This window comes from Lutjanus erythropterus, chromosome 4 (genome assembly GCF_056507025.1).
Source record: "Lutjanus erythropterus isolate fLutEry1 chromosome 4, fLutEry1.hap2, whole genome shotgun sequence".
NCBI lineage: Eukaryota > Metazoa > Chordata > Actinopteri > Lutjaniformes > Lutjanidae > Lutjanus > Lutjanus erythropterus.
The window spans coordinates 41770879-41791828 of NC_139320.1; the positions used below are offsets into that span (position 1 = coordinate 41770879).

Here is a 20950-nt window from a genome sequence, read left to right on the forward strand (position 1 = left end):
TTCATTTTCCACCTAAACAGACATCACAACAAGAAAAATAAGACAAGAGGATTGCAGGAGCCAAGATCCAACTTCAACCCCGTTCATCAAATTTACAATCAGTGAATAATGTTGGACCTCAGTTATCCAACACACAATTTATTAAGAGTATCATCTTCAAAAGCAAAACATAGTTTACTTTTCTAATAGTTGTGAAAAAATGTGTGTCTTAAGGTATTAAGGGATAGTTCAGATTTTAAGTGCGGTTGTATGTGATATTTATCCATAGTCAGTGTATTACCTAGATGATGGTCTACATGCTACCAGTTTGCAGAAACAGTAGTACCAGTGTAGGAAGTTAAGCAATGTACTGCTGTGGACAGGGCCAGCAGCAAAGCATATTGTAATGTATGCTATGGTTTTTTATATGTTTGCTGCTTTACTTTGCCGTCAGACAACCTTTTCTGACAAAAAACTGCCGTTCTATAAGACAAATATTACTCTCTCTACAGCCACCAGACACCTTTGGCAAAACCAAATATTTTACCTACCACAAACATGGGAGTTGCTGGACAAACACTGCTTTGATCAGTTAGTTAGTTTGCTTTATTGTGGTGAATCTGAACTAATCATTTAAAACTCAGAAGACACACAATAACAGAAACAAGCAAATAGATCAGTGCAGCTGTGGAGCAGCAACTCCCATGTTCTGTGATGTAAAATTACTGACCGACTGTCTGATGGCAAGATAAAGTGTTGAAACACGTTCTGCCTCTGCCCTGTCCACAGCAGTACATTGCTAAGCTTCCTCTACTGGTACTCCTGCTGCTTCTCCAAACTGGGAATGTGCCGTCCACCATCTACGAAACCATTAATAATTACCTCATACAACCGCTCTTCAAAAAAACCAAACTAGGCCTTTAACACCTGCTAAATATGTGTTTTTTCATGGTATATACTGCATACTTTCTCAAAAGTGTATCCTCACTTTCTAAATTCAATACACAGCTAGATAACAACTGTCACGCAGTCGCTGATATTTTATGTTTTTACAGAACTTAATAGTGTGTTTGGTATCACTGCTGCCTAATTATCAAAGGAAACCTGCAGTAGCAAGGATCTTAAAACATTTAACTTCTTGGCATTGTTTAGAGCTGGAAACTTCAGCAAAGCCCTTCTCTCACACTCTCTCATGCTCACATGCACTCAACCCTAAATGATAAAAAATAAAGCAAAGGGTCTAATGCTGCAAGTTGATGGGTCATAGTGTAATTCTGTGGGGAGATTTAACTCTTGTCCAGCTCTCTTTTATATGAAAGGTGGTGTCATTCATATTGCAAGTGATTATTAAGCCTCAGTAATCCATATTGTTTTTCACTAAATAACATTAACTAGCTACTATTGCTGTGCTGTGTTCAAACTAGGGGTGCTGTGATATACCAGTATAGATAACTGTGATATTTAAAAAGTGACATATTGATTGATTTATCATTTTAATAATACACATATTATAATATTGTTAAGCCTTGTGGATCTTTTGTTATCCCTTAATTGTAGCTGCACCTCCCTTCACTCATGTAGGGAGTGTAATTCATGTGCCAAAAAGGAGACAAAATGCACAATAAACAAGGACAAATTTGGTTGATAGCATTTTTTTCAAAGTTTCTAAAGGTATCTTGATAATATTGTCATCGTAGTCAAAGTAATCATATCATGAAAATCTGATATCGTGACAACCCTAGTCCAAACAACACTTTTTTGACAGCCTGAAGTGGAATTTGGATATAGCAGTCTAAGCTTTCTATTATTATTTTTCTGTTGGAGGATCTTCTGAATATGTCATTTGCTCTGCCAAGAAGAAGACAACAAAAGACAGAAAAACTTGTAACCATCAATAAAAACTAAGTACTCAGTGACAAAAAAGGAGTGCGCATTCACTTTGGATTTGTAGGCTAGGTGGTTAGGTAGTAATAAAAAGAAACATCAAGTGTTGTCTAAGCAGGTTAACGACAAGAACCAAGCAAACACTAAGAGCATTCGAGTATCAGTCAAACAAAAGTGAAGACATGCAAAATGTTATAGATCGTAGAACAAGAAAGAAAAACCAACTGGGAGACACAGTTCCCTTTGAGACTGGCACAATTTCCTGCAGAATAAATAATACTTTACATTCCAATATACAAACCTACCCATATCCCCACATAATCAACAATGACCAAAGAAGCAGATAAAACTGAACAGCTGGTTGCTCCCACAGTCCAGTTTCTCAGTAGGTGCTGTACCTACAAAAAGATGCAACGGCAACAACTTGTGCCATCATCTGACCATTAATGAGCCCCAAAAACTTTTTTTTTTTCCAAAAACATACCAGAGGAATACAGTCTAACAGCTCTGATAGCCTGAAGTTCATGTAGCCCTTATTTCCTCTGTTTCTTGAAGATCTTGAAGGTGTGTTTCTTGCGGCTGGCAGTGGAATCTGTGTCTTCCCCCGTAGAGCCACTGTCCTCCTCCAGCGGGCTCTTCTTGGAGGACAGCTGTGGGATGCGGGTGCCACCCTTCGCCCCCACAGGCCCCAGCTGCCCTCCTCCTGTAGGCGACGGTGTGTCAGGTTCAGTGGAGTTGGGGCTGAGGGAGCGGGATGACTCTGACAGACTGTTGATCTCTCCCAGGCTGGGCGACTTCTCCATGCCGTAAACCTTCTTCATGAGTATGGGGCTGTCGGGGCCAGGCTCTGCAGGACTGACCTCATGAATCCGGTTCCCTCCATTGGGGGTGTGAGCGTGCAGCGAGATGGTGTCGTCTGTGCGACCGGACAGGCCGTGCATAAGAGACGTCGGCTTGATTAGGTGGCCTTTGGAGCTGTAGGCAGATAGCCGATCACCAACTTGGGAGAGGGACAGGGAGGAGTCGGAGTCAGAGCGATTTAGGTCCCTGTTGGGAAAGAAAAACCCAAGTTAGAGGAAACAAGAGAAACAAAAATGAACGCAAACAGTTTAAAGTTGAAGCTTTGCATGCTGGGGTTTATCTACACTATGCCTGCAAAGCCACGGACACGCTGGGCACAGCCTGGACACTGGAACTCCACACTTGTTAGTTGAGCAGGCAAAGAACACCAGGAACCAGGAGAGAGGATGAGAAAGAGTAAATGCACAGTTCTGTGATGCCTCATCAGGTGCAATGTTGTGAAAGCAAAGTGAATAAAAGAAAAATGAAAACTAATGAAAGCATAATAAAATAAAATGGGTTTAAAAGCAATAGTTTGGATTATTTGATGTGGAGATGCATGAGACATCTGTCAATAGTCCGTGAACTACAGCAGATAGAAGTCAGTGCAACCCAAGTTTGGGGAAGCAGAGAGGAGTACCAGCACAGAGGCTAAGCAATGTACTGCTGTGGCGAAAATACCTGTTGTTGTTTGCCCTGTCCACAGCAGTTCATTGCTTAGCTTCCTCACTGGTGCCCCTTTCTGCTTCTCCTTACTGAGGGCCTACTGTAGATAATACACTGACTATCAGTAAGTGCCTTATACAGCCCCTAAAATAATCCAACCTATCCCTTTAATGAGGAAAAAATAATGTAAAGGTGAAGGTATCTACGTTATGATACATGTGTTAAAAAAATGAAATGACAGCAGGTGGTAAAAAACACACACCCACGCACATGCGTTGTGTGTGGAGAATTGGAAAAAGACGGGTACCCCAAGCTGCCGCTGCGCGAGGAGTGCGCTTTGGAGACATCTGAGAAGGTGAAATCAGGAATGGGGTCCATGGGCTGGAAAGAGGCATGATATATATGGGAGGAATGTGGGGCTACACCACCACCCACAGAGCTGGGTAAGCAGGAAGAAGAGGAGGACAAGGAGGACAGGGACTGGGGGCTTAGGTTGGAGGTACAGATGATGGAGGGGTGGGACACGGCCGAGGAAAGAGGAGGCAGAGGGAGACACTCAAGCTGCCCGATTGACTGGCTGCGTGACTGTCTGAGGGTGGCCCTAGACCTGGGTGGGTGTGGGGTCCCCTCGCCCTGCTGCCCTGCCAACAGGCAGCTCTCTACCAACCTCTGGGAGCCCATGGCCAGCTGGGGGTCAATGTGGCGTTGGCGCAGGGACATCATACTGGGAGCTGTGGACACAAAACAACAACATTATCAACAACCGCTCATGACATTAAGTGTGACGAACAAGGGGAGACCGACTGGGAGATCAGTGGAAAGATACTCAGGTGCTGGGATACGTTTCTCTTGACTTTAAAACTTGGAATATTATCAAAGTCTCAAAGATCATTTAGCCTTTATACAGCACACTATTGTTACATTATGAGAAGATCCCAACGCTCCTGTTTTATCTCTCCTCCTCACAGGGAAAAATATTAAATTAAACAAAAGGAGAAAACAGCGATTGTGTTACCAATTATGTTATCTTCAAAAACAATATTTATCCCCATTTATAGTAAAAAATAAGTAAATTACTGTGGGAATAAAGCAAAGGGTGCACTGGATGGTGAGATTTAGACGAGGGAGTGAATGTGGCAAGCAAGCAACTAAGGCGTTTATAGATGAACGCAGCATGGAGAAGTTTTTCCCTTTCAGCTGTGTCCATCTGCAGCGTACTGTCCAATTAAAAGGTATTACACTGTAGCTCTGTGTGACTTTGAGTCAAGGGGAGAGACAGGGAGGTTTGAACTGGGGCATGAATAAAAGGCCAACCAGTGTATTTCCACATGGGCTGACAGTCTGAACTGATGGACCACAGGTCACTTGCTCGCCGTTCCAGCAGTCGGGTGCCATCTGCAGTTAGGCCAGTGAGACAGTGGTGGAAGCCAAGTGCCAGAGAGGTGGTGGTGGTGGTGGTGGGAGGAGGAGAGAGGGGAGTGAGACAGGGAGTGCAATTCATGTTGATTAAAACACTTACTCACTATTGCAGCCGGAAAAGGATTCTGAAGCAAAACTTTCGCCTGAAGTTACTCAAACTCCAACCTAATGTGTGTCGAGTCAAATATAGAGGCCATAACAATATGGCTGCAAGACTTACGGTCGTCAAAATTTTGTTTCTTCTCTTGACAAGATAAAGATGTGTGAGATGCATTTAGAATTCTGCAGTAAAAATAATAGTTTTTGTACAAAAAGGTAAAAATGATGGGCAGCTTTTGTGTAGTTTTGTGTCTCATATTCAGCTTTTGTAATTTAAAGGGACATTTCTACCCAAAATCAAACATACATGTTTTTCCTCTGGCCTACAGTGCTATTTATCCATCTGGATGATTTTGGTAAGAGTGATTCTGACTGTTTTGTTTGTCTGTTTTTCTTTTTTTTTTGTTTTGTTTGATCTCACCTGGTTAATTATGACATGCTTTTAAAAGGGTAGGAATTATAAGCTGCAGCCTCAGCCTGTATCTTTTCTGGACTGCGGGAGCATAAATGTTATGCTGAAGTACTTAATTAGCTATTTCTATTTGCAGACCTAAATAAATTCTAAATTCTATTTACTCAGGTTTGGAGATATTTACCTTTTCTCCTTTATGATGGAACTAGATGGCATTTGCCTTTTGGTGCTCCAAGCACCAAAAAGTACACACAAACCCAACAGCAAGGTCACTTTCCAGGAATCATGACCCAGTGAGTGAAGATAATCCACAGACCTTGGTATAAACAATTTCATGTACAACAACTAAATTCTTACATTTCATATTTTGTTATTTCTATCTTCTTTCATTTTTCTAGATATTTAATTTTTTTTATATTTACATGTTGTTGTTCTATATTGTAGAATACATTATTTTTTATAAAATATTATGACATATTTTTACATACTTATTGAATGTTTTTTGTTTGTTGATTTTGGGGTGAAATGACCCTTTACGTTGGACACTGGCTATATATATATCATGTTTCCTTTGGCTGTAACAAATTCAAAAAGGTGTGTTAGCATATATCAGGACACAACCACTATAAATAGGTCAGCACAAACACTTATTCTCATTAAGAAGTATATTTTTCTTGACAGTTCAGTTTCCAGAGGAAAGTCACAGGAGTCTTCAGTCTCCATAATCGACTGAGAGTCAAGTAAACACTTTGATCCCAAATGAGAACAATCAACAATCAAATGGAATTGTGTATAAAAAGAACAAGACAATTATGTGAATTTACATGGTACACATTATACAAATGTAAAACACTTATTCATTCACAGACATGTGTGACCCTCACTACCTGCATCACCAGGGAGGCCACACGGACAAATTCAGGTAAATGTAGCATGAAAGGTCCAAATTCTCATGTGGGCTGATTTTTGGATTTCCCCAGCAGGGTCTTGGAGTGTTTAGGGGTTCGTTTGCTAATCCCCACAGAATGGCCGAGAGATTCGGATGAACTCTTACATTGCAGAGTTCCAGGCACGATATCCTCGTCCAAGTCGTCCATGTCTTCGGACATGATGAAGTGCTGAGGCGTAGCTCTGCCGCCCATGAAGGCGGGGTCGAGGTTGAGGGACGAGGCCAGAGAGGGGAGGCCTGGGTTGTTGACGATAGTGAAGCCGGTGAGGATCTCTATCTGCTGCCAGCGATGCAGCCTCTCCCGCAGAGCGGCCGTCACCTCACCGAGGGCTTGTCTATGAAAGATGAGGAGTAACTTATCATTAACACTGTGTGAAGATCCAAATCTTAACAAAACAAGAACAAACAAACAAACAAAACAAAGCCTAAGGTCATATCAAGATTGGATTTATTTCTCCAGGGGAAGATGGGTGACGTTTAATGTCGTGCTGGTCATCCCATCTGGAGCAAGCTTATTGTAGTTCAGTAAACCAAAAACAGGTATGAAACAAACATTTTAGTTAAGTAAAATAAAAGATGAAATGCTTTAAGAAAAATTCAAATATAACTGACAGTGTACTTAAAACACTAACTAAACTAAAATAAAAAATATCCAGGAAATGTCTTGTTTGTTTTGTAATACTTAATCTGAACTTCTTCACACTCGACTCCTGACAAATACCGCCCTTATTATAATAAACTAAAAGTTATACAACAACTAATAAAAACAAACCATTCTTAAACAATAAACACTAAACTGAAATGAACAATTCACTCTGGAGAGTGCACCTAAACTGAACTGAAAAAAAAAATAAAAATAAATGCAATTAAAAAATAAATGAATAAATAAATAAACAATGAAAAATACAAAACTATAAAAATTCTGGTCCAAAGCACATGTTGATCATTTTTCATCTCTACTCCAATAATAATTACAGCCACTATCACCCAGTGTATTTCAGCAAACATGTAGGACCTCCTGTAATTTAAGTCAAATTACTGAGGAGCACAGTAAACATTATAATCCCCTCCTCCCCTTATAATATTAATCCGGTCTGAATGGGGCCAAAAATCAAATCTTGTTTTACAAATGAAAAAGCTGTTTTGACCAGTTTTTATAAAATTCTATTTAAAATATTGTACCATTACAAACTGTGACTTACTTTGCTGCCAGTATTTTGTGGTCCACATCATCCAGGGAGGAGCTGTGAGCCACATGGAAAGTCCCGAAGAGAGTGTTCCTCTTTTTCTTTATCTTCTCTGCCTGTGAAAACAAATGACCAAATATTTATCTCTGCTGGTTTCACCAGACCGTAATCAACATTACTTAACCTTAATCCTACTGACTGAGGTATTAACAGACCCCAGAGGTTTAGTTTTTGTAGCGTCTCACTGGTGCTTTGCGTTCCAGTTTTTCATGACTGTCGATCAGTTTGTTCAAAAAAGTCTTAATTTCATTGTTTTCTGATTCTCTTTAGTGCTTTTTATTTTTCTATCTTTTTCTATTAGTGCATATCACACGACAGACATAGCAAGAGGAAAACGACATCAAAGATGTAACAAGAGGAACCAGACTAGACAGGGAGACTCGACGGCAGAGAAAATGTGAGGTTCAATTAGCTTTACAGACAAACAGCCAGTAGCAATGACCCTCAGGGGGCAAATTTTTACTTTTACACTTTGAGTACCTGTCAGAGCCTGTGCCTTTTCACCTGTATTTGAGTAAAGAAGTTGAATCAGTACTTCTTCTTCTTTTGTTTACACAAGTGGTGTTTACAATTCTATGTAAACACGTTTCACTTTACACTTATTCTTATCTTTACCTTCTTTTTAACATGGAATCATACTAAGGTCTGTTTTTAATTTTTGTTTAGTACAATGAGTCTAAATTTTAACAACTGCAGGTTTATTACAAATATTTTATACTGGGGTCAAAATGACCCTTGTTGGTTTCACCTTATAAATATAGCACAGATGAGGTTTATCTGAAACTACTGCAAAAAAAAAGAACTAGCTAAAATTAGAATTATGTTTTTTTTCTTTTCAGATGACATTAATTACATAACTGTTTTAGTAGCAGTACCAGTACTGTTCCAACGATTACTTTCAGTGTGATTTATCTGATGATTATTTTCATGACTGATCGATTAGTGTTTGATCTATAAAATGCCAGAAAATAGTCTTGTTTATTATTGGCAGTTTATGTAATAGTTGACAACTAACTGATTTATTGATGCAGCTCTAAATGTTTTGAGAAGAAACAGATTAACATTCAGCTGTGATGGTTGTTTCTTGCAGTAGTGCGTTCATGGTGTCTCCAGGGACCCAAACAGGTTGTCCTTGTATGTTAAATATGTTGGTAGGATGAGAGTCAATGAGACTGCTTTAACTTTGACAGTAATCATTTTTGTTGCATTAACAGGGCAATAACATGAGCTCTTAAGCAGCACTGATGAAATTTCCCTTCAGGTTTTTACATGCTTACCCCTTCTTTGGCCACCAGGAGCTGCCGTTCAGCATTTTGCTTCTTGATGTTGTAGTACTGCACTTCCACCTCGTGGGTGAGCTGCAGCCACTTCTGGAGAGACTCTGGAGGGGACCAGCCACTCCGTGACTCCAACTCCTTCTCTGCTTTCTTCAATGCCATGCGCACCTGAAGCAAATGTCAAACATTAGGAGACAAATGAACACTTAAGGATAACACACAGATACATTTTGTGTTACCAAGCAAAACAGTTTTGGCTGCGATTGTTTTATTTTAGCATTTTGATTAATTTTGAATGAGAGAATGGCACAAGTTCTGCAACATTCTGCAACCAAAACATAAGAGTTGCATAATAAAATGTCATGAATGTACTACCCTTTAAAAGAACTTACTAATTTGATGCTCAACAAACAATTTGTAGAAAAAATGCTCAATCGTTATAAACTGTCTATAGCTATGACTTTAGAAACATACATGCAAAAGACTGGCATATCTCAATCCTACATACTCCAAAGTTCAAATAATTTAAAGTCATGTTTGTACAGTAAATACGGACTGTCAAAGTGTGTGTACATCAGGAAATCTTCGCAGACAAGTGAACGTGAAACACAAGTGCCTTGCAGCTACACTGAAGCTGAAAGCCTTGTTTATTTACACTTTATCACCGTGTTCCTGAATGTAAAAAAAAGGTGTGACCAAAGTGTCTGAATTAGATCACTGTGATAGTCCTTCAAACAAACACTCATGTGTTTTGCTCACTTGTGTGGGCTGTGCTGCGCCGTTCCTGCCAAAGTCCTAATGGACGAAGACTTCAGTGGGTGTATTTATACTATAGCCAGTGTGAATCTGATAGACCTAAACATACTGCGGAGTTGACACCTTGGAAGTTCATAACACACGATTCACTCTTCAGTTTCATGCTGAACTAGAGCATTGCTTATTAACGTACAGACTCCATGTTTAAGTCACATGTATCACTTTGCAGGTACCTGTTCCAGCTCTTCTTCTGCGTACTTTTGGCGACTCAGTTCGTTCTCTGTGCCTTCGCGCAGCTCCCTCAGTCGTTGGGCTTCCTGCTTCGCAGTGTTGATCTCATCCCTCAGCTTCTGCTCCAGGTTCACCTTTTCTACCTCTACTGTACGGTGCTCCTCCTGGGCAATCTGCAGCCTGAAAACAAGGGAAGCAAACAAGTATTACAATTTTTTTTTAGTTTGTCTTAAAAGCTAGACAGTGACTAGCTGTCTGTCTTTTCAAAAGGGTCCCTTAACCGCTGACTTCAGGATATCTGACTGAAAATGGGCTCTGCAACAGACCCTCCTTTACAGACATGCCCACATTATGTTTATCCCATGCAGTAGAAATGTGTTCTTTTCACCTATTCTAAAAATTGTGTATTTGAAAATTCCTGCATACTTGGGTCCCTAAACAGTTTCTGAGCAATTCCCAGAACAGAAACGTTTACCCTCCATTGATTGAAAAATTTAAATTCTTATAGAAATATAACACTGCATGATTTTTTTTCTATGATATTCCTCAAGGTTTTGGTGTCTTGATGACAGGGATTTCTGACCATTTTAATCATTTCTAGAGTAAATTTAGCATCATTAATGGTATCAACCCATAAGCATCAACTTACAAGACATGACAGGGCATGGGAATAGCCATCGCATACTTTAATCATAATGTTCTAAGCCCTTATACACTAAATCTGAATAGCACCTACATAAAACAATGTTTATTACAGATTTACTTCACAAAAATGACAAAAATGGGTCTATGGTAGGGAAAGGGGAAGTGGAAGAGGTTAATAAAGTTAAACAAATAAACACGGTAGGTATTGGTGTCAGATCCTGTGGGCAGGCGTGACGTGTGAGCATGTGAGTGCCATCATGTATGTGCGGAATGCAGGATTTGCATCAGCCAAGCATGACCGGAAACAATAGCTAACATGTAGAAAGCAAAGAGCAACGGTCAGTCAGCTGCCAGGCAGCTCACAATAAACTGACATCAGAGGGAGCAGAGCCAAGAATGGGAACAGCTGCTTGCCAGTGTGTAACTTTAGAACAGTACAGTGTGGTACCCAATGCTTCTGTAGTATCCAGAGCATATGCGTTGGTTTGGATGTGGGATATTTTTAGACTGGCCTCTTAAACAAAGTCCGCTTTTAAAAGAGGGGCTTGTCACCCATGACATAATTATTTGCGCTTGGACACACACCATTTAAGACACTGTAACTGCAAATAGAACTAATCCAAAGCTGAGAAATTGTGATCAACAGGTATGCAGACATAGAATATACATTTTAAAACATGAAATAAATGGTTTAATTTGATCTGGAAAGCTGATGTGAGACTAAGCACTCAGGTGAATGCCCCCCCCCAAAAGCCTGATATGTGATACCACGAATTATGACACAGCCAAACTACAACAAAAAAAATCCTGTCTCTAGTCTACAGACACCAAAGGGCAGGAAGCAGTACTATATTTCAGTCACTAGGGAGAAGCACTGTCCTCCTCTCAGGCTAAACACAACAACAGCAGAGGGAGCAGAGAAATGAAAGGTGATCCACAGAGCTAGCTATGGAAAATGTGGGTGGTGGGCAGTCCTGCTAATGCTTTCGACCCTGACCTCTGCCATTCTCTAGCTAAGATTCGAAAGCACTGGCAGAGCTACAATGCCCAGAGGAAAAAAAAAAAGCCAAATGACCTGCATTGCAGGGCTCACAGGACGCAGACAAAGTGTCTCTGCAGACTCCAGAGGAGAAGGTAAATAATATCCTAAATAAAACACTTACATTCCATTCTTCTCACATTAATTTTGTTGAAAAAAACAAACTTCTTTATGTCTATCACATGATGTTCTCACAGTAGTGTTGCCCTTGTTGCTAGTTCTTCTCCAGGATGTCTGTCTGCACACCACACCCCGATCCAAATGTGGGTGAATTAGCACTAGAGCTGACATGTTAAGCAGTCATACTTAACACCATCTCCCACCAGTGAGGCAGAGGCTGGGTCAAACAGTGTTGTAAAAGGCACCCAGGAAATCCAAACCCCAGCCGAAAGAGCCTCCTCCTACTGTCTCCCAACAGGGGACCCATGGCTGGGCCAGGCTACTTGATACCACCACAGGATCTGCTTGAAGGTATGGAAAGAGAGCAGCTGGCAGCAGGGATCAGGAAGAAAAGGCACGGCTACAGACAGAGGACATACCTCCCTCTCTCTCTCTCTGAGCTCCAAACACATGCACTGTCTGAAAGTATCCTCTTGCTAGTCACACTGACCTACAATATAATATCATATCTCTTCCCACAGCCACAGTGCTTGGCTGTCCGTGCTGCAGCACATTTAGGAAAATCTGATTTAGAACTGTTTAATGCTCAACAAATGAAATGTCTGAGAGTCATAATCAACTGTGTCTGGCAGTAGATGCAGAAGCTAGCTTGAATCATTTCTCATCAACATTATTTTATGATTATGGACACACAAGATTAATAGACAAGCTGCCACAAATCATCTGTTTAATAGTCGTTTTAAAATGTTTATGGGACATACTCTACTTTATGAGAAACACACACAAGACAATTAGTTTGCTTATCCTTTGTCTTACCCACCACAGATTTGATTTAAATGTTGTTGCACAACACTATTGAGTTGCAGCAGATATATTACACTGCAACACTGAATGAAAAGCCATAACTTAGTGATATGAGATATATAATGCAAAACTATATTATACCACCTTTTGATCCCTTTTCTACCCAAAAAATGACTATTTGCATGGTTTTGGTTGCCGCCTATCACCACAAGCATTCTTCAGTTTATTGTATCGTATGATGGGCCCACAACCACAGCAGCGTCAACTCATTTGGTCTGTGGTGGGGTGAAGTAGACTGTGGTGTATTTGACACATTTGGCAGTTCAGCGTGCCGAGATACCACTACAAGGTTCGAAAGTATGGCTATGCTACTGGGGTGTCTTTTGCACAATTATTTAATAAATATTTTTGTCATTTGAACACTTGAAGTGGTGGCGGCATTTTACTAGACCTGCAACAATTAGTTTACTAATTGATCAGTTGTCAACTATTAAAATTATCACCAGCTATTTTGAAAATAATTCATCGTTTTGAGTCATTTTTAAGAAAAAAAACAAACACACAAATTCTCTGATTTCATATTCTCATGTGAATATTTTTCTGACATCATCTTGAGCTTTGGGAAACAGTGTTTGACATAACATCTTCTTCACATTTTATGGACCAAACAACTTATCAACTGAAAATGTTCAACAGATTAATGGACAATGAAAATAATCATAAACTGCAGTTCTACATTTTAGGATACTGAATGCCTCCATTCACATGAAGGTATTGAATAAGAGTTTTAAAAAGTTATCAAATGAAACAGGGCTGCCCTTTATAGTTGACTTATCCGTTAGTCTGTGCTAAGAGTCTTAGCTAACCACATTTTCATTCATTTGTTAGTTGAAAAAAGAAAAAAGAAAAAAAAAAAGGGTAAAAAAAAAAATCAACTCAAACTGCATTTCAGGAGCTGCACCTTGCCGTTAGGCCTGGGGGATCGTTTCAACACAGACAATTTTTTTCTGGCATACTGCTGCTAACTGTGCTGTAGCAGCTATTAGCAAGTTAGCTCACTTCACAGTCCTATGGTGATACAGCCTATGGGATCAATGGTGGCTGAGGGGATTTAACGTCGCAGCGGCTCTAACTGGACTCAGACTCCAGGGAGTTTGAAGACACTGGAGGCGAGAAGCGGCTGAGGACCAGGTTTGTACCTTCGTGAACTCATTTTGAGTACACATTGTCCATAGTTTTGATAAGTCTGCCAGTATTTGTTTTTGTGAAGTTGGAAGTTATCGATTCTCATGTTTTAAATAAGTGTTTGTGTGTGGTTATACAGATGGCTCACTTCGTGCCCCCAAAATATATATTGAGATAAGTTAATTAATATCATAAATGTGCAAAGACCAGTCAACTATTGGTTAAAAATGACTGGTTAAAAATCTTAAGTCATGGAAGCTTTAATACATACTCTACGTACTCTATTGGCATTGGTGTCGTAATCTTTGAAATGACACCCAGCGCTGGTCTGCACTAGTTAAGGTGAAGCAGCACAGCACCTGTCCAAAAAAAACACAAATCACTAACAAGGGATCCGGTAAGTTTAGTCACCTGCAGAACACGCTGAATCATGTCTGCACCTGTGGGCCTTTAAAGGTGGAGTAAGTGATTCTGAAGAAAGATAGTCGATCACTGAGTCTCAAAGCCAGCATTGTCAAATGTTGCTGCTACAGGCTGGAGGCTCAGACAGACCTGGGAATGACTCTCAACAGTCAAGAATCCTTCTCCAGAATTGCTTACTCCACCTTTAAGATTTATTTTAAGCTCTGTAATTTAATCTGCAAAAGAGAATTAAGTATGAGCAATTAGCTTAGCAAGAAAGAAAGTGTTCAGTGCCCACTTCAAAGTTGGCAGTGGCAGGTGTGTTTTCACAGCTGATCAAAGTATAAAGCCACAGAGGCACCACACACACACTGACCTGGCAGTCTATCAGAGGAACAGAGTTTGACCTGAATGGTTTGTCCCCAGTGGAGCAGTCAGTGGCTCTTTTGGTTGGTATTCTGCAGGCAAATCCCACAAATACACTTTCCACTCCTTTATTGTACAGCTCCAATTAAAAAAAGCACCTTTTATATGAAATACACATATAGAGAAGCCATGCCAGAATTACTACAGTGCAACAGAAAGAAGTGTTAAGTCCTAAGTCCTGTTTTTTCGGTCTATTTGACGTTCAACAGAGCATACAGCTTCATGTTTCAAAAACATCTCCTATAAATGTGTTTCCTAAACAGCCAGCTGATACAAAGAGCAACTTATGTGGGTAATAAGGGTAGAGAAGTTTTAATGCCTATAACAGCTCATCTCCTGGTGATTAATGAGCCCAAGCATCAAGTCAGGAATGTCATGCAGTCATGTGGCAACGTCTGTCACTGCTCCGTACTCTGGCCAGTGAATGGGACTGAGCCTATTCCTGGTTTTTAATCTAAGAAATATCCAGAGGTTAAACTCTTTCCATTTGAGTCACTCTGTTAGTTTTCCTTTCCTTATGTGACAGAATTTTATAAAATAATTTGTGGATAATTATCGGCCTGAGAAAATTAATCCTTGTGTTTTCAAAGACACAACATGATGTCAATAGGCTCACACTGACCACAACCTGTCACATTTTATACATTACACAGCCATACATTATACAGCCTAACCCTTTTATAGGATGGCATGCATTTGGTGGTAACTTCATGACAGCCAGCAGCCAATCAATAATATCAAACAAGAGTCCCCTCACACTGCTTTTCAATCATAGAAAAATTCTGATTTCAAATTGCACTGCACTACAATGAATTTGTGGCCTAATGCAGCTACAATAAAGACATCTCAACAGTAACTTTTTAAGCCTTTCTGTCCCCCCAGTAACATATCTTCGTTAGAAATAATTAGAATTGCTGATGCAAAACATCAGTAGCTAAACATCAAACAACATTTCACTGAGACTTAGACAAGCCATTGGTATAATATGTGCACCTTGGTAATGCCTTATCCTTTTTTTAAAAAAGCAAAAAAACATCTGACCTGAGATGAAACTGTGTCTGTGTGCCCTTTAAAGGAATAATACTGCAAGCTTAAAAGCACATTCTGAGCATTCCTTTAAGTATTAACAGGACCGAAATAGTTAGATTTGTCTTATAACCTTCTATTATTCCTTGTGATCCTGCCAATTGGTAAATGCATTTGGCTCTATTCAGGGTGATTTATGTAGAAAACATCCAATTCAAAAATATTGAATTATTTAAGTGATGCCTCGTAGAATACACCAAGTGTCAGCATCGAATCAAAACAGAAGTATTTGCTACTGCAGACACACAACATTTACATGCTCTGTTTAATAATGGCTAAACTGCAAGGTTCAATGGACTCAGGTCAGTCACTAAAAGCCAATATATATTCACCCAATCACCCAAGAGAAGCAAGATGCCCAGGAGTCAGGGTAGCACATAACAAACCGCCTCGGCTGGATTCTCACTGAAGAGCAGCAGCTCAACACCAAAAATCTCTGCACTGCAACACTGTATCATGCAGACCAAGACAAACCTCGCTGTATGATCACAGGTGAAAGTCAGAAAGAAGCCTGCCTGCTAAACTGAGAACCATAGAGTCTGTATTACTGCAGCCAAATGCTACCAACAATACTCAGGCTTCGTAAATTAACTGTGTGTAGTGTACTGGGAAGCACTAACTACATGCTTTGATCACAGAGATAACCTCATTGTCTTGTGATTTTATTGTCATGCTTGAGAGCCGGCCAAACCCTGATGGTCTCTGCATTCAACAGATCTGTGATATGCCGCAGCATTTGTTACAGAGATTAGTGCCTCTGTGTGCTTTTGTTTAGTAAGAACTGGTATAATGAATGGAAAAGCGCTCATGCCATATATATATGTACACACACACACACACACACACACACACACACACACACACACACACACACACACACACACACACACACACACACACACACATATATATATATACACATATCACTTTGATTTTGACCAGCACTGCTCAGAGCAAAGCTTGATGCTTTTATCCCAACAGTTCAGAAAGTGTACCTTTTAAAAGTATGTGTGGAAATGCATTTTAAAGTGCATACTGACTGGAAAATGTATAAAAAGATTGCAGTTGGCAGTTAGTTGCAACACAGCACTGCATTCACAAGCTGACTCTTCAGTCAGATGTTGAAACTTCCAACTAAAACATGGCTCAGTGAGTTTAAAATGACACCTCCTGATTGGCATACTGTACAGAGCTGTCAAACTGGCTTAAACACCATTCAAACTGTTCAAACAGCACACCTAAGTACACGGACATTTCCTTGACCTGTTCATGTATCCTTATTATATAAATCTTGTCTTTTCATGTAATTTAATGCTTAAATGTGACTTGTTTAAGTTAATTAATCTAAGTGGCTGTATCCACCAAAGTGTTGAGGCCAGCATATTTTTTTTTAACTGTTTGCAATGGGAATGTGTATTCACACAAATCCCAGCAGTCTGAAGAGGCGTTAAGCTTCTACTCTTTATTGGATGCTGCACATTTAGCATCTTTTTCTGGTTGTAGAGAGATGACAAATGTTTAACTTTGGTTGCACTCTTCACTGTCACTTTTCACTCAACCTTCCAATCACATTGGAGAAGAGGCAGGACAAATACCACAAGGACCAACCGTCATATGCTACATGTACAGGTGCTGAATAATGACAAGAGTGGAGGAGAAATTAATATTGCTGATCTCTGAGTATGTGATTCAGCCTTCCCTTCATCCAGGGCAGTACTCTACCTTGTGCTGACATTTTTATGTTCAGTATTTTTAACCACAAACTCTGCAAAATTAAGTACTTTCAACAAATATTTTTGCATATATTAAGTATCATAGCAACCATAGCATCTCCGAAGTGCTTTCAAGCACTCCCAGCTAAGTGTTGTCAAAAGAGTGTCTGGTTCTGGTGTTTAAAAAAACACTTTGGTGGCCACAGCCCCAAAAGGTGACAACATTCCTTCAATTTCCATTTTTAAAACAATGTGGCTCTGTGCATGTAACTGTGTGAAACTTATGACTTATTACAGAGTTTTGACTGTGGAAATATATATAGGATTTAGAACCATACATGCAAATTCTTAGCAATCAAAAACATCTTGTTTGCATAGTAAAATCAATGTTACTGGCAGGATTTCCTGCAGGCTGCTTCCTTTGAATTAATACGTGCTTCAGCTAGCACCAGAAAAAATACACTTTTGTGTAATAAAATGTTAACCTTCAAGGAAAAAGAGCAAGAGCTCTATTTCACACACACCAGTGGTTTTATAAGTAATGAATGAGGCTGTTGTTTAGATTGCCATCTTGTTATCAAACTCAAGACTGTGATTAATTGACAGAGACTGATTAATAAGTCTCACAGCAGAATGTCATAGTGTCAGGGGGGAAAAATGAAAAATTTTAAGGTTTTCCCCCCTTTCATAAATGTTCAAGGCTAAGCACTCATAGAGTCAGAGCTAGGGATGTGGGAGTCATGACGTGTAAGCAGTGTTGCCCATCCAACACTGGTACAGTGTTTGAGATCTGTACACAAGAAGACAGTGAGTATAAATGTATTTGTTAAAACAGGAAACTAATGGTATGTGTGCACAATGCAGGACTTGTAACACAGTATGTTGTGTGGGTGGTGGGAAAAAACCCTCACTTCTGTTGCAGGTCATGCAGACTCTGTTCAGCTCTCTGCAGGCCCTCCAGGTCTTTCATCATCTTCTTCATGTGGTCCTTAGAGTAGCGGTTCTGGATGTAGGCAAACCAGCAGCCACCCATGCCTATGACTATGGACACTACCAGCATGAAGTCCTTCAAGTGGTTATGTCTATTCACTGAGAGAGAATAAAAAATAAAGATGACAAGTTACATTTCAGCAAAGTAATAAACATCAAAATCACAAGATTTCAGCCAGGCAACATATGTCAGAATCATAAGACAAAGCTGTCTAACAATGGGCAAGCTTCACAAGGATGTGGTGTGAAGCTTGTGCTTGAGTGTAACCTAGTCATATTGCAAGTGACACAAATAGGAGAGTCAGTAGCAGGAAAGTTCAGCTTGTGGTGAGAGGGGCCTGGTGCAAAAGATCACAATAAAGCCAGCTTAACATAGCCTATTTTCACAGCAACTAGAAAGCAGCTATTCCATTTGTAAAAGGCCCCAAATTATATTCAGATCAACTTCAAGTAAGCAGAACTTTTACAAAAGGTGATTTTAAAATCAAATCCAGAATGATTTGGGTTTAATAAAGTCCAATTGTCATTTGCTGGTTCAGGGGAGCGTTTTCATGCAGCAACTAACAGCCTGAATTTCTGCCTTGCAAGCTGCACAATGAGGCAAGTTTTTCTTGCAAAACCTGCAAAGGGGTATGTGGGAAAGTGATGCCAAAAACATGACTTCTGCTTCCTGGAGTGAGACAAAAAGGAATCCAAATTAGGAGAAAAAGACAATACAGGCTTGTTTCTCTTTAGATATGATCGGCAGGATATGACACCCAAAACATTGTTCTGTACGAACCTGTTCGTGTACCACTGGCTGCTATTGTCATAGAGCCAAGTCAAATAACACCATGAATCCAAACAATTTCACCCCAGAGGGAAAAATTCTCTTCATCCGAATCCTCTGTATGGTAAAAGGCACATCACCAAGTCTCTATCTTGTATTAAATAATCTTTCAGGATGGCTGTGTATATTCCTGTAGACTTGCTTATAAAATCCAGAACAAACACAGGTTCATCAGAGTCAAGGAACTTGGACCAGCTGTGCCTGCTACTGTGTCAAAGTATGTACCAGAACCAAGAAACAGAAAATCTACTGTAAACCTCTGCTCCTGTCTCCTCTTAATGCTACTGAAGAGAGTGCTGCAGGAGTAAGTCCTAAAACCCAGAAATGAGTTAGCTTTTCTGCACCTCTGGTTCACTCATCTTTAGATGTTTTGAGTGCATTTCTGATTAGATGTCTGAAATAAGATCTGTGGTAAACACAACCTTAGAGACATTTTCGCCTTTTGTTCTGCTTCATTAAATATGCCAGTAAATACCCTACTCATGAATTTTGAAGCAAACAATTGGCTAAATGAGACTACAGAGGTTGTCAGGGACATTAAATGTCTTCATGGTTGTAAAGCAAAGGCAACGCGGATGTACTTGTTGTGGTACTGTTGTTGTTGTGGTACTGGAAACTTGTATACTAGGTGTGAAATGGACATTACTCAACCAAATATTGTATGTAGTCTTATAGAATCTGACTTTTTATCAGACAAGTGATCTTAATGAACTGGAAATGATGTAAACCAAACTGTTTCAGTACACTGAACTGGACATTATGGATTTGCTATCAATGGAAAAGGCTGCTAATGAACTTGTTGGATCCTGGAACTTTATTAGTCTAAAGAAAACTTGGGTATTAAAATAAATTTGATAAAATCTTTGCTATATTCTTTGCATTTTTGTTTTCGTCTTTTTTTTGTCATTTATTATTATAGTGGTCACTGTCATGTTTTTGTTATTAAATATTGTTAATAAGAAAATAAAAACTAACAAAAAAAAAAACAAAAAAAACATTGTCACGCTGAACACAGGTCACTTTGTGGTGGTGACGCTGGAGCGATGCCACAGTGGTGTAGTTTGTATATAGCCTACTTTACATCTTTTTGTGGAGGGAACCAGGGTGGTGGTCACTTCCAGGTTGGACTACAACAATACATCATCCTCGCAGCACTGTCAGGGTTCTCTCTGTTCTCTCAGGGACTTTTTTTTAGACCTTTTTATAACTATTATGAATGCAATTTAAGACTTATTTCAGGTCCATAAAGGCAAAAAAGCACAGTTTGCATTTGTGGATTTTGGCTCAATGTTTGTTTCATTTTGTAGCTGTACATTCTTCCCAAGACACATCTCAAAAAGAGATTAAAGTTAAATCCACCTTTATAATTCCATCAAGACCTGTCAAAATCATAATAAAGACATTTAACGGCCTAAAATTTGGATTATTGGATTTTAGACTTTTTAAGGACCTGCAGAAACCTTGACTCTAAAAGTAAGAACAATACCTTGGCTTCAGCTCCATCAGGTTGATATTTGCAGATTATTACCTCTTAACCACCGAGAGAACCACTCCCAGAATGAGGTCACAATGTTTAACTGAAATGGATGCGTGCTAAATTTGTCTTGACTCTGCTGCATTTTGACCGAGCACAAATGCCAAAAGGAAGTGCTGCGAACAATCTGAAAGATAAAGTAACATAATTTCCTAAAGCTGCACTGTTTCCCTGATCCAGTTTACTGCTAATACAACACTATCTGTCAGAAACAGGAAACAGTTTGCCATCTGTCATTATGCGAACAGCAATTTACATAGACTTGGGTTAACATTACATTCAATGCCTTTCAGAGATACCAAGACAGCATTAAGTGACATTTAATTAACCACAAAAACTGGAAATAACTGGACCCAAATGTGCTTTAGTTAATTATTACACAACAGTCCACTAGATTAGGATCAACCCATTGTTGTCTT

The 20950-nt window shown here is 39.6% G+C and overlaps 1 protein-coding gene across 3 annotated transcripts in view; it reads right to left on the minus strand.

The window, feature by feature from the left end:
• Positions 1-1459: 1459 nt before the first annotated feature.
• stim1a (stromal interaction molecule 1a) overlaps positions 1460-20950 on the minus strand; it is a 35399-nt gene continuing 15908 nt past the window's right edge. The window contains exons 7-14 of one of the 3 annotated variants that reach the window (XM_084718010.1): positions 18090-18267; positions 9762-9939; positions 8773-8940; positions 7451-7551; positions 6354-6583; positions 4684-4764; positions 4037-4100; positions 1460-2910 (exon numbers count right to left, since the gene is read on the minus strand). In XM_084718010.1, coding sequence (XP_084574136.1) covers positions 2397-2910; positions 4037-4100; positions 4684-4764; positions 6354-6583; positions 7451-7551; positions 8773-8940; positions 9762-9939; positions 18090-18267 — 1514 coding nt within the window. In that variant the 3' untranslated portion in view covers positions 1460-2396. Of the gene's footprint in view, positions 2911-3676; positions 4101-4683; positions 4765-6353; positions 6584-7450; positions 7552-8772; positions 8941-9761; positions 9940-18089; positions 18268-20950 lie in introns of all 3 variants that reach the window. The other 2 variants (XM_084718012.1, XM_084718011.1) reach the window with 2 other exon arrangements.